Below are 27,224 nucleotides of genomic sequence, written 5' to 3'. Positions count from 1 at the left end.
CGAAATTGTCATTTTGTATGATTGCTCGTAAGTCACGGTGGACATCATCGGGTGAGCGTAGCTCTCGACCAAAGGTGAGATAAGCGGGGCTATATCCTGTCGATTCACACTTCGCTGTGTTCATAGCAAATCGGATTGATGGTATTTTCTCGTCCCAGACAGTGTGGTCAGTAGACGTCAGTATGGCTAGTTGGGACTTCATATCTCTGTTTTTGCGCTCGACCGGGTTTGATTCGGGATGATAAACCGGTGTTAGGCACTGCTTGAATCCTAATACGTGTGCGACTTGTTGCATAACAGCCGTCACAAACTGCACTCCATTATCGCTTATGACCTTACGGGGAACACCATATCGTAGCACGATTTCGTCGATTAAGCAACGGGCACATGCTTCAGCTGTCGCGGTCTTTAAAGGGAAGATCTCGGTCCATCTACTCGTAGTGTCCTCAATAATAAAAATCCATCGTTGTCCTGTTGGCGTCTCTGGAAGAGGACCAAACAAGTCGATTGCGATCACTTCAAATCTCTGTGATTGAATAGGAGTTTGAAGTAAACCTGCAGGTTTCAAATTAGTGGCCTTGAAGCGTTGACACTCAATGCATCGGCCAACATGTTCGGTTATGGCTTTTCTCATTCCAGGCCAATAGAATCTTCGGGCTATCCGCTGATAGGTTCTTTCTATTCCATAATGACCTGCAGTGGGTGTGTCATGATACTCGTGCAACACTTCGGGAATTCCAGAGGCAGCTATTACTAATTGGGGCTCCTCTTCGTCTATGTCGGGGTTATATCGGTATAGGACACCATTTGACATTAGGTAGCCTCGGTCTGCCCATTTCTTAAAGTCGATTCCATTAGGGGTGTCTTCTAATCCGACAATAATTTTCCTAGTGTCAGGGTCAGCCATTTGTTGTTCCCTTATATCTTTGGCAGACATAGTGGGTAGTTCTACACTAACTAAATTGGTGGTTGCTTCTGCCACTTCTCGAGGCGGTCTTGATAAGGTATCGGCAATGACATTTTTCTTGCCGCTGATGTAGTCAATCCGTAAATCTTGAGCTTGTAAGCTCAGTGCCCATCGGGCTAGGCGTCCGGTTGGGGTTTTCAAGGAGAGCAACCATTTTAATGGTTGGTGATCACTTTGAACATTGACAGTTGAGTTCTCAATGTAACCTCGGAATTTCTGGACGGACCATACCACAGCTAGAGCTTCGCGCTCGGTAGTGCTGTAGTTCTGCTCAGCTGGGGTAAGGAGTCTAGAAGCGTATTCAACGGGGCGCTCATCTTCACCCTCCCCCTGGAGTAAACATGCCCCCAATGCATAACTACTAGCATCGGTCCTAAGTGTGTAAGGAAGGCGTGGATCAGCTTGTCGGAGTATTGGAGCACTGCTTAGCAGTAACTTAAGCTTTTCAAAGGCCTTGACTTGCGGTGTTTTCCATTCCCATTTAGCATTCTTCTTGGTCAACGAGGTAAGGGGTTTGGCAACTTGCGCAAACCCTTCAATGAAGCGTCGAAACCATGAGCAGGTTTGTAGGAAACTGAGCAACTGCTTCACGTTCGTGGGTGCCGGCATGTCCATTATGGCGGCTACCTTCGCATTATCAGGGTGAATACCTTCTGGTGATAAAATATGTCCAAGGTACTTGACTGACTCAAGGCATAAATGACATTTAGCTCGGTTCAATTTCAATTTGAATAAGTTGAGTCTTGCGAATACTTGTCGTAGGTCACTGAGATGCTCTGAAAAACTAGACGATAAAACAATTAAATCGTCAAGGTAGACTAAGAGAGCTACATCAGTCAGTCCTGATTTGAAACGATCCATTAATCTTTGGAACGTAGAGGGGGCCGTCACAAGACCAAATGGCATCCTAGTATACCTGAAAGTCCCAAATGGTGTTACAAATCCAGTTTTGTCTCGGTCCGAGGGTCTGACACTAATTTGGTGGTAACCACTCTTAAGATCTAGCGTAGTCATATACTTTGTTTTCTTTGCATCATGCAGGAGATCATCAATACGGGGAAGTGGATATCGATCGGCTCTAGTGATTGCGTTCAGTCTCCTGTAATCTACAGTCAGTCGAATTCCTCCATCTTTCTTTGGTACTAGTACGACTGGCGCGGCGTATGGGGACTCGCACTCTTCTATGGTGCCATTTTCGAGTAGTATGTCCAGTTCTTTGCGCAGTTGTTGCTTCTTTTCAATTGATATGCGATATGGCGGTACAGCTATAGGGGTATCGTCTTGAAGTACAATCCTGTGCTCTGCGAATGGTGTAGGTTCATTACTAGGCTTAAAAAGAGTGGAAAATTCTTGTAGTAGATGATCAAGTTGCTGTCTTTCCTCAGGTCGAAGTTTCAAGGCTTCATCGCTGCGCAACGCATTGGAAAGGTCAACAGTGTTTACAACAACGTGGGCAACATCACCTTCTGTTGTAAATTGGTAAGCGACGTCACTACAGTCGGAGAAATGGAAGACATTGTTATTCAGGTCTAAAACAAGCTTCATAGTTCGAATAAAGTCAGCTCCTAGTAACGTGCGACTATTGATATGGTCAGGTATCGACAAAAGCTGTACATGGGCCGTTCTGCCATACAGGGTCACTGGAACATTAAAAATGAGGGCCTGGACTTTTCTTTTGGCTCCATCGGCGAGAACCATATCTAGGTCGTTGGCTTCAAGATAGGGAACGTGTTCTTCAATCAGGATTTGAGTAAGCTTACTTCCAGCTATATTGGTCGTAGCGCCTGTATCTAAGTATGCATAACCAGCATGTTTTAGTATAGCGATTGGTACTAATGGCCGTGAGCAGTTATCTTTCGTGAACGAGCTGCATAGAAACTCTGCTGAGGCAACAGACTCTTTTGAGACACCATTTCGATTGCTGTCCACTGAACATTTAGGGCAGTTGCTTCTTATAAAGCCTGGGGTGCCACATCCATAGCAAACAATGGTAGAGTTATTATATGGTGGTGCACTTGCTGTAGTTGCCGTCTTTGGGGTGGTTAACTTAGTGGTTGTCTGCTGGAGCTGTGTACTGGACGTCTCACTGCGTCTGTCTTGGTAATGTTTAAGTTTTCTGCACTCTTCTTTAAGGTGACCTGGATTCTTGCAATATGCACAACGTACAGGTTTTTCTTTTGCTGCAGAAGTGTGGTTATCTTCATATCGACTTACAGTTATGTCAAAAGTTTCCTCTGCTAGTCTTGCTTGAGTTAAAAGTTCTTCGAATGAGGCTACCTTGTCACGTGGCACTTTCTCCCTTACGCGCCTGTGTAGTAAACCATAAATCATGTCAATCTGCGTGGCTTCAGTCAAAGTACCCGTGGGTAACTGGGCAAGAATGGCACGTGCTTTACAAATGTAGACATCACACTTTGTTTTGCCATCTTGTTCTTGAGCAAAAAGGTCTCTATAGACCCGATAGGGTGGCTTTGTTGGGCCAAAAGTGGTTCTTAATAGCGCCAATGCTCTATTCCAATCTGTTAAACTTGACTTAACACCCTGGAACCAGGTTGCTGCAAATCCATCTAGAAGCATTGGTAAACCTCTAAGTGCATTCTCTTCTGAGATGTTGGTGCAATCCTTATAAACCTCAATAGCATCTATAAAAGCATTTACATCTGAATCCTTAGATCCATCAAATCTGCTATTACATTTTGAAAAATTTCCACTAGTCGAGGATACTACTGTTGTATTTGGTGGTATTGACAGTCGAGATAAAAGGGCTTCAAATTGGTCATCTGACAATGTAACACTCATATTGTCAGAATTACTTGATTGTACAGCTGCTACAAGTTCTTTAGAACGTAGAAAATAAGGACTTCTTTGGGAGTCAATGGTGCTAGTTCTAGTTATCACAAGCTTGAAGCAAAGTTGCTAACTAAAAGGTCAACTTACTGCGTTGAAAACGATGGTAAAACACTGGCTGGAGGCACAGAATTTAATGAAAAGATCCGATATGTAACACACATACGGGGCGATTTACAATACGTACTTGTAAAAGCCAAAAGAACTAGTTGAGTGATTGCGACCAAAATTGCAAAATGACCCGAACACGGTGCGAAAATTGGTGATACGAAGTGTTCCGACGTGGATGCACTTACGACTCAACGTATTTAGTTCAGAAAAGGTTCATTAAAGTCAGAATTCCACTAATAAAGTTCACAAATTCACTGGATAACCTCACTTTCGATGCCGACACTTGGGCGCCAATTGTAATGCTAGATTTTGCATCAGTTTGTTGTGGATTCATACACCGAAAGAAGTACACAGGTTTCACCTTAGAACGGAACTTTATTTGCTAATTGGTGCAATAGCAGCCTGTTTTTAGGGTGGTAAAAGAACAAAACTTATATATATGTAAAACAACAGTTTCATGACTTGCTTATTATATTTTTGGTTGACGCATGACATAGTCTCTCATTTGTCAACTGTCAAAGGGGGGAACGTTCAGTTCATATACTGATGGGTTGTTACACCACTTAATTTTCATCATTTTGATTTGTGTATTGTGTTATTTATGAAGCAAATCATAAGTTGTTATACATCACTAAAATCAGAATAAAACGTACTATTTGGTGGGCTAAAAATCCAATATGGCGCCCATAAGAAAAAAGAACGTTGATGATGGCTGCCAAAAAACGAAACGTCGTGTGGCAAATTTGAATCTATCATCGAATAGCTGGGAAAAAGTGAAAAAGTGGCAATGAAAAGATGCTTTTAGTTTTGGGATATCTTTTCAAATAAGGTTAGAAATAAATAAAAACAAAAAATCAATTTTTCAGTTTTTTCCGGATATCTTCGGAAGGACTCGGAAAATCGAAATTTTTAAAACGGCATTTGGTTGAGCTTTACATTGCGCAACTTTGCCCCAATTTAAACTTTCTCGTATCTCTTATAGTTTCCGAGATCCCAATGGTGAGGGTCGAATTTGAATTACCCTGTATAACCGTAACTAAAACCGACACAACGTGATAAACACAACCGGGAAAACCAAAGCTGGCTAGTTCGACATTCGACATACATAACCTACTTAATATCACCAGGCTAGCAACAACTTATTATCTAGTAACAAAAGTTACTACATCAAAACACTACCAACTATATAAAACTAAACATTGTGGTATTTGTAGTTGCATAGACCAAGATGTCAAAAACACAGCTGATGTGTGTTTAGTGGGTTGTCTAACGTTAACATAAATATTCAAGTATTATCTCAACAGATGCCACCGCAGAACCGTCTCCAATTAACTAACTTACTAAAAAAACGGTATTATTTTAAGTGTTTGACCATTAAAATGTACTGTAATTCAAGTAGTTTTTTTATAGTTATATTCTTATGACCTACAAATGCCAGTTCTAGACTCTAACTCCCGTTTGCACCACTCCATCTAAGGACTACCTTAAGTTAAGGTGATACTTAAGTGTAAGAATTTGTTTGCACAGGTTTTACATAGACGCTAAGGTGGCCCTTAAGGAACGAATTATTTAAGTGGTAGATATTCTCCGACTTAAGTGGAACTTTTAAGAAAAAAAACTTTTAAAATTATTTTAGATATATGGATGAATAGTTTGTCATTTATCTTTAACTCTGAAGCAGTAAAACAGTGTTCTCACTTGAATTTCTTATTTTACTCAATTTCCTACTTCCTACAACCCCATCTTATTCATAACATATGGGGTTTCATTTTTAAAAAAAATTTTTTTTTTCTTTAATTGACACTCATAAAAATATATCTATCCAATGTCAGTTAAAAACATTTTTTCTACAAAGTAGTATATTAACATTAGACAAACATAACCAACACCATATGTTAAACATGGATAACATTATATAATATGAATTTATTACTTTTGATAAAAGGAAATAAAAATATCACAAATTGACTATTTCATTGCACAAAGTTCTTTTTTCTTAATTTCAATTTCCAGTCTCAATTTTTCTTCTTGTAGCTCAAACAACTTTTGTTCATGCTCCCTTCGTGCCAATATATTTATAAGTTCAGCTTCTAAGCATTGTCGTTTTACCTTATTTGTTTCTATGTATTCTGATGGTTGCGTATGTGTTGGCCTTCGTCTTTTAGTCCATGTACTTTTCAGGCATGGAGTTTTTGCTTCACTTACATGACCGACAAATGCTTTTGAAGTGGTAGGTTCCTAAAAACAGGTTATATAACTATATTATAAATAACCTCAATAATAGCAATGTATTGCGCTTGTACATATGCATGTATATAAACATGTAGAAATTACCAGAATGGACATAAGTGCTTGAACAATAAGAAGAAAGGAACGTTGGTCAAGCTCACTATTTACAGTGATAATTTCTGACAAGCCTGTCTTTGTTAGCAGCGTGCTTGATCAATGTTTCTCTCTGATTCAATTACCAATGTCCAATCCAGAAATTTCCACACCTGTACCTATATGCATATACATAAGCAATATGAACTGAATTGAAAATAGGTACTCACCAGCAAAATATCACTTGCTAAATTGTCATTGTCATTTACAATTATTTTATTTGGATTCAATTGAGGTATGTTTTCTTTAACACTATATGAATGGTGGTCATCATTCAACTCGCTAAGAGTGTTTTGGTCTCGGCATAATTCTGCCCCAGCTAATGTCTGGTTAGCACTGGCATCATTTTGAGAATCTCCACCAAATTCAAAAGGAATTCCAAACACAGTTTTTGTGTTTATGAGTCCAAGAGTCAGCTCCCTTAATGGATTATTTTTGGGTGTAAAAGAACCTCCTCCAGTTTTATTTAGTTTTTGATTTTCTTCAGCGACTTCTTTTCTGGTTACTTGTTTAAGATTATCATAAACTTTCTTCAATTGTCCTTTAGTTCTTATGTGATCTCGAGTTTGTGAATTAAAATTAGATGCAATTTTGGTCCATGCAACATCCTTGGTTCTCCATGTTGTACTATTTGTTTCTTTGTTTTCTACTATATTTTTATAGTTACTAACAATATTCAGTAGCAGGGATTTCTCCTGAATCGAAAAGTTGGGCGCTCTTTTTCGAAGATCTTCTCTTGCACCAGAATTTGTTTCCGACATATTGTTTTTCTAGGTGCTTTTAGCACAAATATCACAATCTAATGAAATAATAAAACTAAACATCAAAAACCAAACACAGGACACAGGACTATAAAGTATTTAAGTTAAGTTTGTAACTGACGTGTTTGACAGCATTAAAAGAATAAAACACCAAATATATGACATTTCAAGCGACGTTGCCGAATAACACTATAACTTAGTTAAGAATCTAGTAAGGAGCACCTGTGCAAATCAACTTTGAACTAAGGTGAACCTTAACTATAAGTGTCACTTTACTAAGTTTGGAATTTAAGGAGTAGTGGTGCAAACCGCTGTAAGTATTTTAGTTTGCCTGATTGCAGTCTTTCGTTTTTAACTGTATTATTGTCCTCATATTGTAAATTTCTGATGAAGCTTATACAAGGTTATTCACGTTATTCGACACGGATGATTGTGACTAAACTATTCACTTTCAAACAAGTTTTGATTCTGGGATATAGACCTATTGGACGTATCTTTTAAAAATATTTTCAAGATGTCCGGTTGTCCCAAATGCAGAAAAAGTATCAAAGTCATGTTTTTTCAAATGTGTTCCATTTGCAATATTACTCCATTTACATCCATTTGGTATATTACTTTATTTTAAGAATCTAGGTTAAAAATAAAAGGTAATTTAATTGATGTGTGATAGGTCTAAACTTTACAGTTTCTCAGATATTCCTAAATTTGTAAAATTGTAGAACACATATTAACATTTAAACATTCAACCTTCCTTTGAGATTTATTGACCAAAATTGGTTTGGGCGCTGATAACAGATTAAGTTTCATGATCCAAAAGTGATAAATTGTCTAGCTCATATAGGAAGTCTCAAAAAATTTACTCAAAAACTTAAATTTTTAAGTAGTATATACTTGTCAAAATCCAATGGAACCCAACCTATTTTATGGTTACAGTATATGCAAAATTTAATTACCTATCGAAAATGATTAGGGTTTCATACCGCTAATTGTTAACGTTTTCTTGGAAAATCGACATTTCTTAAGCTAGAGCTGACTTTGACTGATTTTCGATATCGTTCAGAGATCACGTGGTATCTTTTCCAATTACATATCTATCGTTCTAATCTAAGTAAAGCTTAGAATAAAATAATGGCTTAATACTTTGTAAATTTGCTATACAAGTTACAATAATAATTCATAAAAATGTTTAAAACGGCGACCATTCGACTACAAACACAAACATACCTACTCCGTTTTTGAATCCTTCAGCAACATTGTTAAGTATCTTAATGGATATTCTCCTAAAAATTTCGCTAATTCGATATTTACTCTGCCATTTAAAATAGTTTGAATCTGTGGTAATTTCTCAAGGGTATCAAAAATCACTCAAAATCGGTGCGAGTTCGAGAAATGTTGACTTTTCAAGTAAACGCGAACAGTTAGCCATAGGAGACCAGGGAGACCTCAATAATTTTCGATAGATAATTAAATTTTGCATCTACTTTAACCATAAAATAGGTGGTGTTCAATTTGATTTTGACAAGTTATTAAAGTTTAAAGGTTGCAATTATTGGGTAAAAATTTTGAAACATCCTGTATGAGCTAGACAATTTCTCACCCATGGATCCTAAAATTTGATCATTTAGCAGTTCCCAAGCCAATTTTGATTAATAAAAATCAAACAGGTTGAGTGATTAAACCTCAAAATTTGTTCTAATTTTTTACAAAATAACGAATATCTGAGAAACTGTAAAGTTTAGACGTACGAAACGTAAATGTTAAAAATTGCCTTTTATTTTCAACGTAGATTCTGAAAATGAAATAAGATACTAGGTATTCCATTTGAAAAAATATAACTTTGATACTTTTTCTGAATTTGGGACAACCGGTACATCTTAAAAATATTTTTAAAAGATACCTCCAATAGGTCTATATCCATCCCAGAATCTAAACTGTTGGAAGTGAATACTTTAGTCACAATTTTTCGTGTCGAATAACGTGAATAACCCTGTATAAAGAAGCAAAACGTCGACCAGTTTAAATAGCTTCGTTATTTCACGATCCTTCACCCAAAAATCTTCACTGGACTAATCAATCTATTGGATCAAAAAAGAAATCAAACCAAATCACATTGTATATTATTCTTATTAAAATACCTGTCATTTATGTATAGAAGTTACGTTTTGTAACGTTTTCTTGTCAGTAGAAGTAACGGTTTAATAAAGTAATTATACTTACTTTTCTGAAGCCAACAGCGTTTTGGCCATCATGGGATCAACTGGAAACTCAGCCATTCTTCGGCCCATTTTGGTTAATTCACCATGATGATTTAAAGCTCCTAAAGCGTATAACTGTTCTAAAGCTAATACTAAAGTTTCATGAGGAGGCGGATCGAGGAAGTCAAAATGCACCAGATCGTTTATTCCTATAAATAAAATATAAATATAATTGCTTTGCTGTTTAATATCTACAGGATGTTACTGAATTTCCGTAGTATTATACCCGGTTTTTATTATACTCCAAATAAACACTTGGACAAATTAATTTTCTTAATGTTTGAGCTACACTCTCGTATATGACATGAAATATATTTGAACTTAAAAGTTTGCCAATTTGTGAACCCTTCGTCACTTTTCGTTGTGATAAACTGTTGCTTCTGTCAAAATATTTAAAGTGAAGCTTTATTTATTCGTTTTTTCTCGCATTTCCTGTTTATGAGTCTTATTCCATATCTCCGATTCCTTTTCCTTTTTTTTTTCATATCAGGAATTCATCAATTCCGTCAATCAGGTGCAAAATAACACAGTCTAAACTAAACTTATCTAAGGTGTTAATCTGACAGCATAGTTTAAATAAGCAAAGTTACACCTATTTTTCTTGAGTCTCCAGTGTCCAGTGGCGGAAGAGAAAAAGAAAGATGAATGTGAATGACCATAACCTAAAAAAGTTGGGCATGACAGACGATCATTTTGGAGGAAGAAGTGGTAATTAGTGCCATATTTTTGCAATTTGTTAATGATTACTTGTCTTGTTGTCTGATATCTTTTTCTGTAAAAGTATATTAGCCAGTTGGCAACGTTTTGTTTTTCAAGTTCATTTGCATAAAGTACGTAAATGAGCAAAAATCATATAGTCCACTCTTTATTGGAATAAAAAACCGAGAGAAAATAGTGAGTGCAGCCATTGAATTCAACATCCAGAATCTAATGTCAAAATTGGCGTATGTCAATAACTTAATATAATAAATGGAACACCTTGTACCTTATTTGCTCAATCAAACAATCGCTTTTTTCTGATTTGAAGTACAGTGTGTCCAAGATTCGATTCTCTATACATATCTCGTTTCACGTAAGAGACTGCAAAGATTAAATATAGAATGTTTTAGAGAATTTAATGGTCAATCTAACATCGTTTTAACAACGTTAAATTTTTGTTTCAATCTTGAGTTATTTTCGAAAAACCAAAAACGAACAAGTGCCGTAATATCTTTAATTTGAAAAATTTTCGAATTTAGCTTAAACATTATTAGAACAACTTTTTAAGAACTATCTTCATGGGAAACCCGGTTTCAATTCCGACATGTCGGTTTCGAGATACCATCAACAACTTTTTTTCTTATATGCGTAAAGGTTCTGGCCTAACGGCCTATAGTAAAACGTCGGCTGATGAATGATAGGCCACAAAATACCAGCAAGGTCTACCACGAGTAAGAATAAAAGTCGTTTACTTAAATAGTCTTACACCTTTCCGACCACCCGAAGCGGGTCCAAGTGCTGATCGGGATGATCAATTTTAGGAGCGAGGGCAGTGTTACGAAATGAACTTTTAGTTATTTTGTGTTACCTCGTATAGTCTTAATTCAGTTCGTCTCCTCTAACGTCGCAGTTCAGCTGTTTGTGAGAGAGGGAATGCCAATATCATAAATATTTCCGAATTCCCTCGATTCCATGCAAGCCTATACAGGCTGATTCCAAAGTTGGTGCTTTCCTTTCACCTGCGAATAGGGCTTCAAAAAATAAGGTTTTTTTTCTCTGACGCTTTTTCGAAATATGAACAATAACGAAGATACAGGGTGTCCAAGTTTTACTGAAAAAAAACAAAATAAAAATAACTTAAATTTAATTTTAACTAACTACAGGTTATTCCTTATCAACAGACATAAACAAAAACAAAAGATTTCAGCCGCCTTTGAACTTAGTTTTAATAATTTGACATTTTAAATTAAAACAGCATTTAATTTTAGGCACGCATTAAGACGGTTTTTATTTTTTTACTCGAAAGCGGTGCGTCGTAACAAAAAATAATAAAAGGGGTTTTATTTTTAGAATTGAACAAGGAATTCAATAATATAAGGAATAAAAAAAACCAGTAGGGTAATATTTTTTTTCGAAAATTTAAAAAAAAAATTAAACGCGCGCCACTTGTAAGCGCAAGAAAATTGTTGTTTCTTGGAAAATTTCCTTTCCACGTAGCTACTGACACCTACAAAATTTTGTGTAATTACTTCAAGTAGTTTGGCCAAAATCAATAAATTTTTATTTTCTCAGTAAAACTTTGACACCCCTGTATCTTCGTTATTGTTCATATTTCGAAAAAGCGTCAAAGAAAAAAAAAAACCTTTTTTTTTTGAATCCCTATTCGCAGGTGAAAGAAAAGCACCAACTTTGGAATCACCCTGTATAAACAGCTGGGCTAGGACCGGTAGTTAGTTAGTTGTTGTTGTGATTGTTAACGCGTTGTCAGTTAGAGGTTAGACAGCAGTTGTCAGTGTTTGTTTGTAAACAAAAGGAAACACAGTGCGAGTTAAAAGTATCGAGTGACGTTTTTGTGGGAAAAACGATACAATACTGATCGTTTGAGGCATAGAAAACCTAACATAAATAGAGCTAAATCTGCAATAACAAGCGGTGAGTCACTATTTCGCCAGTTCTTTTTAGATGGCGCCAGCACCACACAAATTGATTGAAGAGCCATCTACTGGCTGGTAAGGAAATTATAATGTAGCGGGAAATTTAAACGGTTCTCTTTATAATTTATGACGTTAAATGTATAGTATGATTTTGCGACTTTCTTACGTCGATGTCGATCTAAGCGTTAAATAACTATAAGATAAATCAACACAGATCAATAGCACAGACGTATAAAAGTGACAAAATCATACTTAGTAGGTAAGTATGTAATTTCAGAGACATTGACTGCATTTTCTGTCACATATGTAGCAACTAAAGATAGATATAAATTTGAAAATGGTGAGGTTTTGTTTTTTGTTTATCAAACCCAACCCTCTGACCGGTTTCGCCGTATTACGGCTCATCAGAGAGGCTATAGGGTTTGATAACCAAAGAACAAAACCTTCATTCCAATATAGTCAACTGGTTGCTGCACAACAACTATAGATATAAATTTATTTAGTAAAATAACAGGAAAAAATTACAACCAAAACAATTGTTACCGTTAGAAACGCAGGTTAGAAATAGGAAATAGGGTTAGAATTTAGAAAAAAAAAATTTAAACAGGTTGATCTTGTGGTGACATACGACATGTTTCCGACTCCTGACAGCCGCCAGGAGGAAGAGGACAGAGAATAGACAGAGTTTTCCTGGCTACACGTGCAATCAATGAAAAAAGCAAAGGCGACCAACGTGAATACACGTATATCGAAGTGCTCTCAGTTTTTCTTCGTTTTTCATAGTTTTTAGTAAGTCTTGTGAATAAAATTTATCATGGAGGCTGCTAGTGACGGTGAGAAGACATCAGTGAAAAAGAAGACCAACATGAACCCTGTAAGTGGAGTTAAAACGCGAAGTAACTCACTAGGAAACGTTAATTTATCAGCATTTCAAATCAGGCAAATAATAAGAACCGACGATATCAAGAGACCACTGATAAGCGACGTAAACATAAACAAGGCCAAATGTATACAAACCAGTGACCACAAGATACGAGGGGAGGATAAAAAGTTGCAAAGCGGTATATGTATGGGAGATGAAAATAAAAATAAAAGACCACGATCTGAATTGAGTCCAGAACAGACAGGCAAAAAGCGACAACGTGAGGAAACCAGTACTAGTAACAACCAAGCAGAAAATTATGGAGATGCAGGAAAAACGGAAGAATGTGTTATCTCCGAGGAAAAAATTTCCGAATTTTATGCTGCTTTGGATATTTTTGCCGCCGTCATAGGGCAAGGACAAGACGAATTTTCGCAAAATTCCATGAAAAGGGCTCACTCACAAATATGTAAAATATTTACTTTGTTGGTTTTCAAGCAAGGTCAGATTGAAAAAGAAAATGTACAACTCAGAAGTGAGTTACTCTTTCAGTCTGAAATGCAGAAAACTTTTGAAATGGGACCTCGGAATCACAACCAAGAAAATATAACGTATGCAAAAATTGCCGGCTCTGTTCCAAAAACAAACGTAAATCAAGAATCTACCTTAGAAAAACAAGATGAAAAGGAATGGACAACTCCAAAAACATCAAGAAGATACGAAACAATGATAAACGTTCCAAATGTCACAGATCCAAAAGAAGCCATGAAAAAGCTTAAACAAAACGTTAATGTAAAAGAGATAGGTGGAGCATTCAAAAACGTAAAACAAACGAAAAGTGGAACAATAATTGTTGAAAGTCACAGTAAGGTCCAACAGGAGCAACTACAGGCAGCAATACAAAAAATAGAAGATATCAATGCAAAAGAAAAACTAATAAATGATCCTATGTTCATGATCACCGGGATTGAAAAAGGCTTTTCTGAAGAAGAATTTATAGAAGAACTGATTAGGCTAAATGACGAAGTTGAATCAGAGCTACAAACAAGTGTTCGGGATAAAATTAAAGTGGTCACGAAGAGACAGTGTAAAAACATTAATAAAGAAAATTGGATTTTACAAGCCCCTCCCGCCATCTCAAAGTGGTTCTTAAAAAGAGGTACGGTTTATTTTAACTTATTGACAGTTTACGTGAAGGAGTATTACAACCTAGCCATGTGCTTTCAATGTGCCGGTTTTGACCATGTAGCAAAGTATTGTTCACAAAAAGAGTGTTGCCATAAATGTGGAGCGGAGCACAAGTCAAGTGAGTGTACTGAATTAGTTCTACGATGCCCGAATTGTGTCAAAATGAAACTGGAAGATACTAACCACTCTGCCAGAGATATGAGAATCTGCCCAGTGTATCAGCGAAGACTTTTAAGGTACAAAAATAATATTAACTATAGCACGGTTTTTCAGTAACTGAACAAGGGGAAAACACGTCATACAAGAAATTTTTTGAAAATATTAGCATTATACATCAGAACGTGCAATCACTCGGGAATTCAGTAGATATACTAAACGACATGCTTGGGGACCACCCTGAATGTAGGATATTGTGCATTACAGAGCATTGGAAATCAGAAGAACAACTCAAATATATGTCTTTGAAGAATTTCAATTTAATTGCAAGTTATTGTCGTGAATTAAATAAGCATGGGGGGAGTGCAGTATATGTGCATAAAAGCATAAAATGCAAAACGCAAAAAAAATATTCCAAAGTTTCGATAAAATATCAGATCGAAATAGCTGCAACAGAATGTGACCTACAGGGTGAATTAGTTTTGGTACTATCAGTATATAGACCTTCAGGTGCAAGCATAGAGATATTCTTTGACCGCTTTGAATCCTTACTTAGTGCTGTAATGAAGGAGAACAAGCGCGTTATTGTTGCTGGCGATTTTAACGTGGAAATGCTGAAAAGTAATACAGCTAAGGGAGACTTTGGTGACCTGTTGGAGTCGTTTGGATTGAAACAAACAATTTTTGAGAACACTAGAATTAGTAAAAATTCTAGCTCTTGTATAGACAATATATTTGTAAACTTTAACAATATTGTACATAGTGCCGTGCTACATACATCTACCTCAGATCACACTGCGCAAAAAGTAACTTTTAAGATAAAGAAAACCTTTGAAAAAAATATGGAATACAAAAGATTTGTTTCAAGTGAGAATAAAAATAATTTCTTTAAATATTTAAAAGAGCAAAACTGGGAACTTGTCTATAAAATACCAAAGAACGAAGTAAACATGCAGTGGTGCACCTTTTTAAATAATTTCATCAGAATATTTAATTTCAGTTTTCCTTTAAAATTAGTAAATACCAATCAAAAATATAAAATCAAACACAAGAATCCCAGAATCAGTGAATGTAAAAATAGATTGGACTTACTGTTGTCTTTGTCCAGAGTTAATAATGATTTTAAAGAGAGTTACAACAAAACTAAAAAAGAATATGACCAAATATTAAAAGCAGTGCGGTCTGAGGAATATGAACATAAGCTAAGATTATCAGACAACAAGAATAAATGTATGTGGAGGATTTGCAGATTGAGTAGTAAAATTTGTGTGGTGACTTGACCTGTGTAATTGGGCTCCGCTTTTTTTCCGAGTTTTTCGCTGTAAAACTGGCTGGAAAATTGTGATTTTTTTGCCAGTGGTAAATCTGAGTCTGATCGGTCGATCTGTGTTTAAACTAAGAGTTTTCGATAACTACTCTCATGGTAAATTAAACATTCAATTTGAACAATAAGATCTCAAATAGATTTCTTCTGTGTAAACATTGATAACACAATATAAATAAACTGTGCTGCTTGAAGTGACCAACGAGTTCATAGTAATGGATGGAATTGATGATCCTGGAGGATCATTCAATAATAGTTGCTTTAAATGTAAGGCCTTTTTGGATGATATAAAAACCACAGTACAGTGTATGCTATGCAAAAATGATTTTCATGGAAGATGCGAAAATGTAGATTTTCACGGCTTCCACTTGAGGAGAGCATCTTGGAGATGTAAACAGTGCTTCGATACTCATGGCGATGGAAAGTCTGATGGTCCAAATAGACCAAGAAAAAGAAGTAGAATCGAAGACCTTGAAGATCAGAGTGTGGTTGACGGAATAAATTACACCTTATCTATATTAGTGAAGACAACAAATGATTTAAATGAAAAAGTTGACAAGTTATTGGAAGAAAATAAAATGTTGAAGATGGAAATTGCCTCCTTGAAGAGCCAGCCAACGGTAAACGATTCTCAAAGCCAGACGGTACCGAACATCTCTTATGCAACTGCTGCCTCAAATCCACCGAATAACACTAAGGTATTAGTCGTAAAACAGAAGGGTTCGCAAAAAGACATTAAGCAAATCAAGAAAGACCTCCAGGAGAAGATTAAACCAGCTGAACTTGGCCTTGGTGTTTCAATGGGGCGGCCGACCAAAAATGGTGGGCTTATAATCAGTTGTGGTAATGAAAAGGAAATATCAACTGTCCGATCTGAAATACAGAAGAAACTTGGGGAGAACTATGAGGTTGATCAACCGAAAAAGCATGACCATAGGATTAAGGTAGTTGGAGTGCATGAGAGTGAGTATGAGGAAGACCTTATTATGAGTGTGATTAAACAAAACGAATTACAAGAAAACATTAAAGACTTTAAGTTAAAAATATTGCGGAAATCAAACGTTTTAAATAAAAGATTTAATATAATTTTCGAGGTAGACTCTAGTTCTTATAACTTGCTTATTAATAAAGAAATAATAAATATTGGTTGGAGTCGATGTAGGGTTTTTAACGATTATGGTATAGTACCTACGTTGTTATAACTGCAATAAATATGGACATCTTCAGAAGGATTGTAAAAATAAAATAATGTGCGCTAAGTGTTCTGGCGATCATGATACAAAGCAATGCATGGACGATTCAGATAATTGTAAATGTGTAAACTGTATTGATTCAAATGATAAATTTAAAATGAACCTTGATATTAATCATCCCGCTTGGGACTATGCAAATTGCGAAACTTATAAACGAATAGAAAAAATTCGAAGAAATAAATTTTTGCAATAGCAATTAAATAAAAATATAGATCTAAATTCGAGCATTTTGTATTTGAATTGTCAGGGATATTTAAATAATAAAGATGACTTAATGTTACTGATTAATGATTCTAGGCCATTGATGATATTTTTATCTGAGACTCATGTGACGGATGACGTAGAGTTGGTGGAATTGAAGGTGGATGGCTATGGTATTGAGCAGTGTGTATCTGATAACAAGAGGACGGGGGGAGTCATGGCTCTAATCAGAAGGGACATCAAATATAAAGTCAGTACAGTTAAGTGTGTTGGTAATTATGTGTGGTTGCTGTCAGTAGAGTTTTCTGTATCGCGAATTAAATATCTTTGTACCGTTTTGTATCATCCACCCCAAAATTGCAATGCTCAGTTTGTCGATTTCTTTAACGAATATCTTGATAGCGTTAATGAGTTTTCTGGTATTAATGTCATAATGGGGGATTTTAATTTTGATATATCAAAACCTTCATTTTATGGAGACAAAATTCTGTCATATATATATTCAAATGGATTTTCACAGGTTGTAGATAGTCCGACGCGCATTACTAACGTAAGTAAAACGCTAATCGATTATGTGGTAACAAATGATAAGAATCTAGCGGTATCAGTACATCATACACCCAGAATCGGTGATCATAGTATCTTGTCCGTCCAGCTTGGACACCGGGCATCAAATGAATGCAAAGATTTAATTGTTTATCGTAGATCAATGAAGGGTTATGATGCTGATCAATGGCGGAATTATCTTTTGGATGCTGAATGGACAAATGATAGTGGAGACGTAAATGTGTTGGCAAATATTTTTGTAGATAGCATTTGTGATGTTTTGAATGTTATGTGTCCAAAACAAAAATTTGTGTTTAAAGATAAATATTTGAACAAAGCGTGGATAACACCTGACATTAAACAAAATATACGAGTGAGGGATGAATTGTACATTAGAGCGGTTCGAGAGAATAACGAAGATGCATGGCGGGAATTTAAGATAATGCGTAATTTCATTGTAGGTCAAATTAGATCGGAAAAGGATGGCCATTTTAGGAACATTATTGATGACAATAAATACAACCCACGTGAAATGTGGAAACAATTAAAAACTTTATTACCGAAAAAGAACTCTTCAGATCCGGACGAAATAATCTTTGAATCTGCTAAAACTAACGACGACTCGCTTATAGCGGAGGAATTCAATAGGTACTTTATAAGAAGCATAGAAGATATAATCAGTGGTGTTCCTGAGTGTAATGTCGGGGATCAAACCTTGTCTTATTTTCACGAACTTAAGTCTACATTCTCCAAGTTTGATAAAATTTCCATGAATGATTTGAAACGAATATTGAAGGATATGAATGATGTGGGTGGAGGAGTGAATGGCATATCTAAGAAGATTTTGTGTGACGTCTGTGGTGTGGCTGCTAACCGTTTGTTAGATGTTGTAAATGCGTCTCTTGCGAGTGGTGTCTTTCCGGATTCATGGAAGGAGTCCATGGTGATTCCTGTCCCTAAAGTGCAAGGTACAAAGCTTTTTAACGAATTTAGACCAATAAATACCGTTGAAGTCTACGAAAAGGTTTTGGAACTGGCTGTAAAAGAACAATTGCATAAGCATTGTACAGAAAATAATATTTTGATTGCGAATCAGTCAGGTTTTCGGAGTCACCACTCGTGTGAGTCTGTTGTTGTCAGTATTTGTAGTGAGTTTGTGAAGTCGATGGATGAGGGTGGTTTTGTGTTGGCGGTGTTTTTGGACCTTAAGAGGGCATTCGAGACAGTTGATAGGGGCATATTATTGAGGCGTCTGAGCAGCATGGGCATTGGGGGTAATGTTTTGAGGTGGTTTCAGTCGTACTTGCACGATCGACGACAGAGAGTTAAATACAAAGACTGTGTATCAGAATCTTTGCGGGTGCAACACGGAGTGCCGCAGGGAACTGTTCTTGGTCCCCTGCTTTTCCTCCTATACATAAATGACATGGTTAAGGTAGTGAAAATGTGTAAGGTCGAACTGTTTGCTGACGACACTATGATCTACTTTGTGGGAAGGGACATAATCCGGATGCAGGAGATTGTCAATAGAGATCTGAATAACTTGTTTGACTGGTTGTGCAACAACAAACTCTCCTTGAATGCATCAAAGTCAGGATTTTGTCTTTTTGGGAGGAGGGGCAGACTCAGTAGTGTCGATGTGAACAGCATTAATATTAACATTGATAATCAAAGAATTAAACATGAAGTTCAAATAAAATATTTGGGAGTCATTTTGGACTCGGAACTCAATTTCCATGCCCATGCTGATTATATAACTAGGAAGTTCTCCAGGAAAGTAAATTTTATAGCGAGAGTTGGCAAGCACTTGTCGTTTTACACAAAAAAACTTTTGTATAATAGTATAGCGGAGCCACACCTTCAGTTCTGTGCCACACTGCTTTATAGTCTACCGGCTTATAAAATTGAACAACTGCAAGTAATTCAGAATAGAGCCATGAGAACCATTTTAAAATATGACAGGTACGCGCATATTGCGACTATGCTTAGAGTTCTGGATATGTTGACCGTGAGGCAGAAGATTCTGTTTAATGTTTACGTATTTGTGTTTAAGATTAAAAACAAACTGTTGCCATCCTACATATGTGATAGGGTCAAGTTTTTTGGTGATGTACATAATTATCAAACTAGACACTGTAATGATTTCATACTACTCGAAAAGTGCAATAGCAGTCAAATGTTGAATACAGTATTGTTTAAGGGTTTGCACGATTTTAATGGACTACCGACTCATATCAAAAATACTAAAAAACTTGACACTTTTAAAATATTAATGCGAAACTTTTTGAAGGTGGACTAAATTTGTGATATTTTTACAGCAGTTGATGATAGATTTTTGGCAGTTTGTCTGGTTTTGTTGAGTTTTGTATTTGTTAGGTCGTGACTTTATTTAAATTTTAGATATTTAAGTGTTTAGTTTTAGCTTTTAATTCATTTTACACTGTACTTTTTTACATTTTTGCTTATTTACATATTTACTTATCTCTGTATTCCTTATAGCAAATTTGCTAAATAAACGTATTATTATAACTGGACAGAATAATAATTTTCCTGAAACTGCAATTAAGGGCGATCCGGAAGATATTCCCAACGAATATAATAACTACTTGCTTTCAATTGTTCCAGATATTTTAAAACAATTAAACACCATCCCCTTTAACTGCAGCATTAGGGAGAATGACCAGTCTATGTTTCTTAGAAAGATGTCCACTCAGGAGTTATGTGAATTGTCAGCAAAAATAAAAAATAAGCATAGTAGTGGGATTGACGACCTACCTACTAGCATCATCAAACCAGCTATTCCGGTTGTTAAAGATGTGCTTTGCCATATAATTAATAATTCCTTCAAACATGGTATATTTCCAGAGCAATTAAAGATAGCGTTGATTAAGCCTTTATTTAAAAAAGGAAATGCGGATTTGATGGAAAACTACAGGCCTATTAGTTTGTTGCCGGCTTTTTCAAAAATTTTTGAATTATGTATGTATAAACGGTTGATAGATTTTTTCAAGCATTGTAATTTATTGAGCTTAAATCAGCATGGTTATGTGCCTGGAAGGTCCACGCAGACTGCAATATTTAACTTTACAAAACGGATATTAGAAAGTATGGAAAAAGGTAACCTGGCGATTGGCATCTTCTTGGACCTGTCAAGGGCGTACGACTGTGTTGACCCAGATATGTTGCTTAGAAAACTTAAGGCTTACGGTGTGCGAGGTCAAACATTACATTTGTTTTCATCATATTTAACTAATAGGCAACAAAAAGTTAAAATATTAAAAAATGGACAAAATTATTTCTCAAGTCTGAAGGAAAATAAAATTGGAATTGCACAGGGAAGCATATTGGGACCTATTTTATTCATTGTATTTCTTAATGACCTGAGCAACATTCTGCTTTCAGAAAATGAGCATGTGACGTGTTATGCCGATGATACGAATTTATTGACAGGGGGAAGAAATGTAGAAAGCCTAGCACTATCGGGAGAAAACTTATTTTGCAGAGCACAAGATTGGTTTAAAAGTAACAGATTATTACTTAATAATAATAAAACAAAGGTTCTACTCTTTAGAACAAAACAATTCAAAATTGAAAAACCTGGAACACTAACTTTTGGACAATCAAATACAGAGCTAGTAGAACATACCAAATTTCTTGGAATTCACTTGGATGAATTCCTAAACTGGTCAAATCATATTTTAGAGTTAAACAAAAAGCTTAGTTCAGTTTGCTATGGCATACGAGTCACTGCGAAATACATGAATGAAAGAACATTAAAAATCCTATATTACGCAAACTTTGAATCTGTGCTCAAGTATGGGATAATATTTTGGGGTTCTAATAGCTTAATGGAAAAAAATTTTGTTTTACAAAAACGAGCACTTAAGTCAAGTCACACACAGAATAGTCAAGAAAATGGGATACAGGGAGAGCTGCAGGGGGGTTTTCAAAGCTAATGGCATTCTGACGGTGTGGGGACTATATATTTATGAATGTATAGTTTTCTTTTTCAAAAACAAAAGTATGTTTGATCTGGAGGTACATCATAGTTATAACACTCGAAGCGTAAATGTAAATTATCCGATACACAGATTAACTATAACCGAAAAAAATCCATATTATGCCTGTTTGAAGCTTTTTAACACATTACAAAATGATTTAAAATTAGAAAGAAATGAGAAACTTTTTAAAAGAAAGGTAAAACAGATGTTAATTAATTTAGAGCCATATTGTATCAGGGATTATGTAAGAGACTATTAGGTGTACACTCATTCTTAAAATGACGCTGTTTCTTTTTGTGTTTTCATGTATGTTTTTTGTAGTTACAGGAAATGTATTGTGACCATAATTAGAAATAAAGAAGACTAACTAACTAACTAACTAATCCGAACTTTCGACCAAAAATCATACTCTAATTTGTATTTTATTAAGTTCCCTATTCAACAATAAAGTAGTGTGTTATGTTAGTGTACATTTGAGTAATCCCTGACACAATTCTTCACAACACATCTTCATGTATGGCATATGTCAGTATTGACACAAGTAAAATCTGACTGGCCCTCTTCCGGTCAGTTTTTCTTCAAAGAACCTTCATATGCCTGGCTTCAGGCTACTCTATCTCAGTTTAGTGTCTATTTTTAGGTTGTCTATGGTTTGAGGTCAAATTTTGACATCATGCTGACGAAAAACATCCGTACAACATTCAACTTAATACTGATAAAGCTCCCTTCAATATTGACCGTTTGAGGAGAATTTCGATAAACTGATAAAATACTGGCAATATTCAATACTGATCGTGTGAGGGCCGCCTTAGGTTGATGTGTTGAAGTGGTTTGATTCATTATACAGCGTGGACCAGAAGTAATGGGACATAGCGCTACAGCATATTCCTGACATCAAAACAATACGATTTAGCTAAATTGTCCTATACTGAATGTTAATATTAAGAAAAATACAGGGTGTAAAATTTGAAATTTTTTTCTTGATTTTTTATCATATCATCTAGGTCTTTTGATATAAATTACTGAAAATGTGTATAAGGGGGTTTTCCGGTAAATGCGAAGCTTTTACCGAAAGATTAGGTTAGGTTAAGCTAACCTAACCTAACCTAACCTTATTTGAAGAGATATCCCAAAACTAAAAGCATCTTTTCATTGCCACTTTTTCCTAGCTATTCGATGATGGATTCAAATTTGCCACACGACGTTTCGTTTTTTGTCAGTCATCATCAACTTTCTTTTTCTTATGGGCGCCATATTGGATTTTTAGCCCACCAGATAGTACGTTTTATTCTGAATTTAGTGATGTATAATAACTTATGATTTGCTTGAGAAATGACAAAATAATTCAATAAAAACTATTTTTACTTTAGTTATTGGCTTTGAGTTAATGAGATGTTTTATGAAATGCCATTTTTTTGACAGTACTTAAACACGATAATTCGGACGATTATTAGAGCAAGTCAAGCATAGTTAAAATGTTAAAAATATATCTAGAAAAAAAACCGCCGCACAAAATGGTATTATTATACAAGCATTGCTCAACTATTTAGGTTAATCTGAAGAAGAGATTTGTTAGCATTATCTCTAACTTAAACCGCTCATAAATGCTTCCAAGAGAAAGATCATCATTTTAGGATCTTCATTTTTTAGCAGGTAATGCCAAGTGTGCACGGTGAACCACCCTGACCATATTTTTGCCAAATTTAATTTTTTATAAAAGTGCAAGTTTAAATAATTTAATATTGGATTTTGAAAAACACCAAATCGAGCCATGTTTTGGTTCAGTTTTAACTAAATAAAGTTATGTGGGGCTGATGGCTTACTAATAACAGTTGGCTTGCACTTAAAATAATATTACCTCTATAAGTGAAAACAAAACTTCGAGTCGATCTCCACAAAATATTTATTAGATAAATTGTTACACATGTTTCGGGTGTATTCAGACACCCATCTTCAGAGGCTGCAAGTTGTACAGTATGTCAATTAATTACTTACAAAACTAAGGACATGGAAGCCTACCTTAACTAGATCACAAGTCTGCTGTCATTCTAAAAGGGGAACAGCTGGACGGGGAAAAAAACCTTGATCAAAAAACCCAGTTCTGGTTTTAAGATGGCAGGTTGCTTGGTTTTTTATTCTCAAAGGGGAAAAAAAACTTAATCAAAACCCAAGGTAGTTGAATGATGTCAAAACTGCATGTTTATCTGTAATAGAAAGCATGAGTAGAAGTATAATAAACTGAAAAAGTCAGTGTAATGGGGGGTGGCAGATAAGTCAAAAGATAAGTCAAAAAAAGTAAAACTGAATTCTTACTTAAAGGAGACCAAGTAGACACGAAAAGGGACGTCACACAACAAAAACCGCGATGGACTTTCACAGGTTGAACATTCAACAGATTTGATAAAAAAAAGATTTCTATTTTTTCTATGGTGGTGGGACTGTGCAGGGCTTCATGGGTTGGGTGCAGCCGGACGTGAAGTGAACAAAATGGTTCCTACAACAAGCCAACGGCAGGTTGCAGGAAACGGAAGTCTGGGGGGCAGCATCATATTGCCAAATCAGAAAAACTAAAAACCCAAACCCCCAAAAAAGACAGGTCGAAAACTGGACATGACAGACAGCTGACAATACATGTGTAGTTGGTCTACTCCATCAAAACAATACAGCGTACGATTTTCCCGTGGGTTTTCACAAAGTCAGTTTAACTCAACAATTAATAAATTTATTTACACTTCAAAACACTCCGTACAATAATTAACTCAGCTACACACACACAGCTACAATTCCACAATCATTCCACTATTTAAACTTTACCGCGTTCCCAAATTCACTACTACACTACTCTATCGTCTGACACCGCTTCTTTTATATTCGCAAACCACGTTCTAGAATGGCCGCAAAACGCTTCGCGATTTGCATCGAACGTTCAAGATTCTTCCAGGTGTGGCGCTTCCTAACTATGGCCTACTTTAACACGCGCCCGTTTAGCTGTCGGATAATTAGTTTTTAGTTTTAACTTAATTTAACTTTGGTTAATTTTTTACGCTATATTGTTATGATAGAGTAGACCAACAACACATGTATTGTCACCTGTCAGCTGTCTGTCATGTCCAGCTTTCAACCTTTCTTTTTTGGTGGTTTTGGTTTTTCTGATTTGGCAATATGATGCTGCCCCCCAGTCTTCCGTTTTGCGACCCTGAGTTTTGTTTTCACTTAATTTTTAGTGTTAAAAAGAACAAACCTAATTATCAAATCATATCAAACTAAATTATCTACTCATTGACAACATAAAAATTCCAAATGCATAGTTAAAAAAAACAAGTTCCTAAGTTCACTAGGTATAATTTTTTGACAAGTGTGGCACATCATTAGTTTTGGGAGGTCTGTAGCTACTAAAAAACTAAATAAAAGTCCATGTCCGTATTTGAAAATTTGAAGTTGATGGTGATACCTAGAAATCGAAACGTCGGAGCTGAAAACTAAAACTATTTCCTTGAAGAGCATAAAAAATTGCCTCCAGAAAGTGCCATTGGTAAAAAAATAAAATAGAAATTTGAATTTTTCGGTTTTGGTCGCATATCTCCAGATGGAAATCAAAATTTTTGAATTTTTTTTAACAAATTATTTAGCAATAAAATGCGCAACTTTCCCTCCATTTAACTAAAGCTCTATCAACTATAGTTTCGGAGATAGCAATGCTAATGCATCGAATTTGTATTTATGAAAAAGTAACCAACATCACCTCAATAAAATACCTATATGTTTTTGAAATCAGAAAAAAGAGATCCGGTCTTCAGATCAGATCTTCCGCTTAATCAAATGAATAACAGGTTGTTCCATTTAAAGTAATCAAAACATGTGTCAAAAATTTGACAAGTGGTTGACGTATGTCAATTTTCACATTAGTATCTGGCGAATCAGGAAAAATACGGCAACCTTGCTACTTTCAACTCTGCTGTCAGATCAAAATTAACAGAGTAAGCTATTGAGTCAAATATAAATAAACATCATCTTGTACAAGGTGGGCCAAAATGAGATGGTCGAAAACTGATGTCGGTGTCAGAAGCTCAAATTTGATAGAAAACATAATGGCGAAAACCGTTGGTTAATATCTGTCACCTTTTGACAGTTATACCGTGTCAAATAGAAAAAAAACTATTTACACTACTGGATTCTACCCGAAAAGTTGCTGTAGAAATGTATTTTAGGAATAAAATATAATGCATCTGAAAGTTTTGAAGAAAAGTACGAATTCTGAGAAGCACCCTAGATCTGTCAAACCGTGACAGATATTAACCCACGGTTTTCATGATTAAGTTTTGTATCAAATTTCAGCTTCAAACAACGACAGTTTTTGTTTATCTCTATTAATAAGAGCACTTTCCATTTACCATAAGTACGTCCTATTTGGCCCACCCTGCACAATATTCCCAAATATATACTTCGTTCATAGAAGCTGAAAATATATAAAAAAACTCACCTAGTGCCTTCAGCATTAAAACAGCATTGCCGAGGTTTATCCGCTGAATTTCTGGTACCGTATTATCCTCCAACTCGTGTTTATATGACCAGGCTGTATACAGCCTAAAACATTTTCCCGCTGCAACCCTGCCTGCTCGACCGGCTCTTTGATTAGCCGATGCCTTCGAGATTGGAACAACCATTAAACTTTCCATTCCTGAACGAAAAAATATACATACCAGGTGTCCAAGAGCACCCTGGATATAGGAGATTAACATGGGAAAACGATTTTGATTTTTTTGCGCCTGTACGGTTGATTTGATCGAAAAATGGTATTAATGAAAGTTGTAGTACCTATCACGGACTGGTTTTGTGTATTTTTTTCAGATCTGTAACTTGAGCCTTTTTAAAACACGAACAAAAATGAGAAAATTTAAACTTTTGGCCTGCACTGTATTTTGGTTGTCGGGCAACGGGTAAACAGATCATTGTTGCTGGTACGGTTGCTCGACAACCGCTTATACAGTGCAGGCCAAAAGTTTAAATTTTCTTATTTTTGTTCGTGTTTTACGACGAAAAGGCTCAAGTTAAAGATCTGAAAAAATACACAAAACTAGTCCGTGATAGGTACTACAACTTTCATTAATACGATTTTTCAATCAAATCAACCGTACAGGCGCAAAAAAATCAAAACCGTTTTCCCATGTTAAACTCCTATATCCAGGGTGCTCTTGGACACCTGGTATATAATTATTTATGTTTTTAATAAAAACACATTTTTTTATCTCACTCGCCTTTTTAGTGAAAAATAATTGTGAACTATGCGACTGTCGTAAGGCTAGAGACTTCTCCAGCCTTACGAGTATTTACTTTTGTTGTTCCCTCCTCTAGGTCCTCGAGGTTTTTTAGTTTTAAATTTACTTTATTTTTTAAATTTTATTTTTGTGTACATTTGAAATTTTAATTTTCTTTTATTTTATAAATAGTTTTAGATCAGGAGCGAAACTAATTAAAAGTGCCAGATTGAAAAAAAAACTTCGAAAACTTGTCAAGAGAAAAAATAGTAAAAGGAAAAGAAAAAACTTGGAAGAAGCTCTGAAGATGCTGGGAAACGTGTTCGACTGGTGGTGTCTCCAGGTTTGTACAAGGACGCTGCTGCGGAAACAGTTGAATATCGATACAAACATTTTAAATTGACGTAAAGCCCTAGAATTTGACGTAGAATTCAAATATTGGATAAAAAGTTGGTCATTGTATTTAAAAAAAAACATAAGTT

The 27,224-nt window shown here is 35.6% G+C and overlaps 1 protein-coding gene across 1 annotated transcript in view; it reads right to left on the bottom strand.

Moving 5' to 3' along the window:
* Positions 1–27,224, bottom strand: part of LOC145739942 (putative pre-mRNA-splicing factor ATP-dependent RNA helicase mog-4) — a 77,384-nt gene that overhangs the window by 12,965 nt on the left and 37,195 nt on the right. Inside the window, exons 8-9 of the mRNA XM_081995276.1 lie at positions 25,968–26,165; positions 9,286–9,472 (exon numbers count right to left, since the gene is read on the bottom strand). Coding sequence (XP_081851402.1) covers positions 9,286–9,472; positions 25,968–26,165 — 385 coding nt within the window. The remainder of the gene's footprint in view (positions 1–9,285; positions 9,473–25,967; positions 26,166–27,224) is intronic.

Source organism: Ips typographus, unplaced genomic scaffold, assembly GCF_016097725.1.
Source record: "Ips typographus isolate SLU unplaced genomic scaffold, UJ_Ityp_2.0 IpsContig77, whole genome shotgun sequence".
NCBI lineage: Eukaryota > Metazoa > Arthropoda > Insecta > Coleoptera > Curculionidae > Ips > Ips typographus.
Note: the sequence above shows the minus strand (reverse complement) of the source record. Positions and strands in the feature narration are given on the sequence as shown.